At 44.6% G+C, this 4,335-nt stretch overlaps 1 protein-coding gene across 1 annotated transcript in view; it reads left to right on the top strand.

The window, feature by feature from the left end:
• Positions 1-4,335, top strand: part of pdgfbb (platelet-derived growth factor beta polypeptide b) — an 11,608-nt gene continuing 7,273 nt past the window's right edge. Inside the window, exon 1 of the mRNA XM_036553164.1 lies at positions 1-458. Within this exon, the coding sequence (XP_036409057.1) occupies positions 396-458 (63 nt within the window). The 5' untranslated portion in view covers positions 1-395. The remainder of the gene's footprint in view (positions 459-4,335) is intronic.

A 4,335-nucleotide genomic window follows, 5' to 3' on the forward strand; every position in this document is an offset into this window, starting at 1 on the left:
GTCCAACCTTGGTTTTTGTAAACATTTTCTTGCAAGGATTTTTTTTCTTACATGTGTTTTTACGTCGGAATTTGAATTTTAGGCGGTGCAATTACGTTCAAGAGTAATAATATCGACTCTGTTTCAATGGATATCGCATACTTCTGACTTCAGACCTTGCCTCTCTGGAGTTTCCACAGTGGAATTGAGACAGAAATCTGCCAAAAGCGGGCACTCGCTAAGCAGCGCAATTGCATCGGATGCGCAAGGTATTTGCCGGAGACGGACGTGTGCGTGCCTGCGCGTGAGGGGTCCGAGGAGCCAGCCGCTGTCCCCGCGCCAAGTGCTGAGGAGTGACTGCCTCGCGCCGCCCTAAATGCACAGTCTATCGCGGAGCCTCGACTCTGGGTAGCAAGATGAGCTCGTGGCTTCTGCAGCTTGCATTGCTTGCGGCGTGTCTGCGGTGTGGTTGCGCCGAGGTAAGATCAGGTCAAATATTGTCGTCTATTGTCTATTATATAGGTGCAGTCAATGGTAGATCTTGATGTAGGCACCTGAAATCAACAGGGTTTCTTTCTTAATTGACTTTTTATATTTGTTGCAGTTGCTGCAATATGTATATTGTACTGTCTCATTTCACGTTCCACATTTCACCTTCCACATTTCACGTTGCAGAAATGTGTTCAGCACTATGTAATCACGGTATCAAGACTCAGTTAAGACTCAGTCTGGGACATGCACCACGTTAAAACAAAGGAAACGGGATGAAACCAGGTTTTCCCATCAATCAAGACATCTGCGGGACCATTTTTGGCCTGGTGTTTTGTTTACCCTGCTGTGACGGAGTACTGACAACCGTTAAATAAAAATTCGACACGCAGAAATGTGAGATGTCGTTCGCAACCAGCGTGGCAACACTGTACTCTTCAACGTAGCGCGCTCGCTGACCCCTGGGCAGCAGCCTTTGTCTCTCCGTTTCCTTTTTATTCGGGTTACATTGTTTTTACCTCCATGGTTCTTAAACACTTGTTTAGTGGACCCTGAGCCAATGTGCAGTGTGAGCTTTTGGCAATGGCTGACCTGCCTAGACAGCGTGTCTGTCTGAGGTCTCCCAGCAGTTTCAGTGCTACAGCAGGACACTGCAAGAGAGCTCAAGTCTGTCAAAGCTGGCGGACCCACTCACACACTAACAAGAAAAACGTTCTCCCATCTGTACGCTCTGTCATCTTATAAATACATTCATAATAAGATCATCTCATGATAAGCCTCTCCAAGGGTTGTCCTCCTGAGCTATGTGCCGGTGTGAAATGCTTTCCATATGGTTTGTTCCTGTCACCCCAATAGCGGGACCAAGGCCATCACCCCCACGTACCCCACTCGCCCATAAAAATACCTGACAGAAAATTCTAAAATGTAGATTTGGTCTAAGGCCATGTTTCTCCAGTCACATTTTCACAGGGACCGATGAAATATTGCTCAATTCGTACTTTTTTTTTTGTTGTTTAAACGATCTAGCTATCGTGTCTGGCGGCAAGTACTCGTAATTCATGACAGGCTTATTTGTGTGAATGGCCTGAGCCGAGAGAGGAGATCGTAAATCAGTTCTACTGCAAGGTCGATTCCCAAAGGGTCACGGCGGTTGCAATTGTCCTGTTTTAAACTGATCATGTATAGATTCCTGACACAGACATACAGCAGCTGACGCAAGTGCAGGTCCCTGGCATGAGAACTGGTGAAGTGATTGGTGCAATGCTATGTGTCACAGGGGTCTCTGGGGTGGTACAGCACTGTGGAGGTGAAAGTGGTGATAGATGGGGTTGGGCCCTTGATTACTTTTTACAACAGCAGAGAGTAACTGAAAGTGAAAAAGTGAGGGTCTTGCAATTCGATAACTCCATCACTGAAAAGCTTCTCGAAAAGGTCTAGTATTGATTGTCTCTCTTTTCGGTGTGTCGGGTCGGTGAGGGCCAGTGCGACATGGTTATAGTCTCATCTTTTCAGTGCTCTGTGCATTGTTTGAACCTCTTTCTTTCCCCCCTGTCTAGGTGTCACTAAAATATATGGAGCGAAGTCAGAACAAGTTGTGAGAGATGGCTGTGAGCAAGGCTTTAAATCAGAACCTATATTTTGGGCCTCTCTCGTCTTATCTGGCTATCCATCATTTAACTCCCCGTGTAGCACGTGGAGTCTGTGCATGTAGGACTTCCAAGTTTTTACTGTACTTTTAGGAACAAACAGGTTCCCACACGGGCTTCTACCTCTTAACCTCCCCAACAAATTACATCTACTGCTTCCAATATTGCATGTGCCTGGGATTTTACAGTTTGAATACCCCAGAGCTTGTTGAGCATGTTCATTCTTGTGTGTGTGTGTGTGTGAGAGAGAGAGAGAGAGAGAGGGAGACAGAGACAGAGAGATAGAGAGGCTGGGGTTATGCATTCTTTCATTGTGGTTCACATGTCTTTGTGAATATGTTTGCAGGATTGTCTGAATATATGGAAGTGGTTGCCATGCGCTCTGGTCATATTGGTTATATGTCTGGGCATATTCAGTTTGATTTTGTGCATATGTGTGTGTGCATATGTGTGTGTGTGTCTGTGTGTGTGTGTGTGTGTGTGTGTGTGTGTGTGTGTGAGAGAGAGAGAGAGAGACTGTGAGCCATGAGCCAGGCCCATAATTACATGTCATTACACCTCACCTAACTCCTTTTACTGTACATGACATTCCTCAGCTTTTCTGTCTTCCCATAAAACACTGGGCCTCCCACTCCTCACCACTAACACCGACAGAGAGAGGACCTGTGATATCATTGTGTCTTTCTATCCTCACTGACTCACAGGAAGAAAGTCAGTGATGTCACAGAGTCTCTCTCCATTGACACAAGGAGACTGTTAGTGATGTTACAGAGCCTCCACTGATGCTCACATGGCAAAGGTCAGTGATGTCACAGATTCTCTCTCCCACTGATGATCACATGGCAAGGGTCATTGATGTCACAGAGTTTCCTTACGCTGATTCTGACAGAAAGAAATATTCTGGTCTGGTTTTACATTGGCCTCCCAACGACATCACTGACCTCCACATACACTGGAATTATTTAACAGAAATGAAAACATTGTTGCAGAAATAATCCCTTCTAATATAATTTTCTGTGTTTTCCTAGAACAAAGAATGTGTGGTTCATGCGTATCACAGTGACATCAGTCATTAGAGACAGGGGGAGTGTCAGGGGAAACCCTAGTTAAATGGAAACAGGTGTCTAATGTAACCAGAGCTTCCCATAAAGATGGAGATTGAGGGAGTCCTGACAGCCATTGGGGAGAGTAGAGGTACAGAGGTGAAACCAAACACATACACACACACACACACACACACATGACACTGTGGCTTCATTGTGCAGACTAAAACAGATACATACACCTACCGATCTGCTGAGGATCTGACAAAAATTCACAAACACACACTGACAAACTGATACGGCAACTGTCTAAAAATCTGGCCAAATAGAACATTCCTGTTATCGAGCCACCAGCTTGTTTGGGGAATTGAGCTCCTTGTTGCGGTCTGTATCTGTGTGTGTTTATGTAGTGTGTGTGTGTGTATTGTTTGTGTAGTGGTTGCTTGAGGGTGACGTGTTTATTTTGTGTTTTCCTGTGCAGACACACAGCCTCATAGTAGTGGCTGCCTCATAAATAAACCCTAACTTGGAATGTCTGAAAAGGATCACAGTTTCTCTGTTTCGGAGGGCAGAATGATTATACTGAACAACGTGGAACATAAAAGAAAATTTAATAAGACTTAGTTTATGGTACTTTCCTCCAGATATTTTGCTTTGATATTTTACGTCAGGGAAAAGCATAGAGAGAAAGTCTGTCTCATATAAATAAGTGTAAATATGTCTCTGTGATGCAGCATGTGAAAGTGCATGAGAGATGAGTGCACATATGATTGCATGATTCTTGATTTCTAATGCAGCGCCCATGATTATTTGATTTCTGGTTCATGCTTGAGTGGTTGCACCCAGGGGTTTGTGCATAAAATTGCTCAACTTTACCCTGTATGTGGACTATGTGCTATGGGCTGTATCATATTGAGCTGTATGCTGTTTGTATTATTATGATGCTCTGTAATAATAATCACAGCAAGTACTGCTGGCTTTACCTGAAGGTCAGGTACAGACAATGTGCTGTCAGTGCTGTCTTAGGCCCTTCACTTGCACATGTGTCTTAACCATCCTGTTAATAAATCTTCCTGCTCAGAATTATTCGGTCCCCACACACCGTGTGGTCTGTGTGCACAAGCTTTCAGGCTGGAGATAATGTTGATGCTGCCACTCTCTTCCTCTCTCCTTGTGTG

The sequence above is a fragment of the Megalops cyprinoides genome, chromosome 19 (assembly GCF_013368585.1).
Source record: "Megalops cyprinoides isolate fMegCyp1 chromosome 19, fMegCyp1.pri, whole genome shotgun sequence".
Classification (NCBI taxonomy): domain Eukaryota; kingdom Metazoa; phylum Chordata; class Actinopteri; order Elopiformes; family Megalopidae; genus Megalops; species Megalops cyprinoides.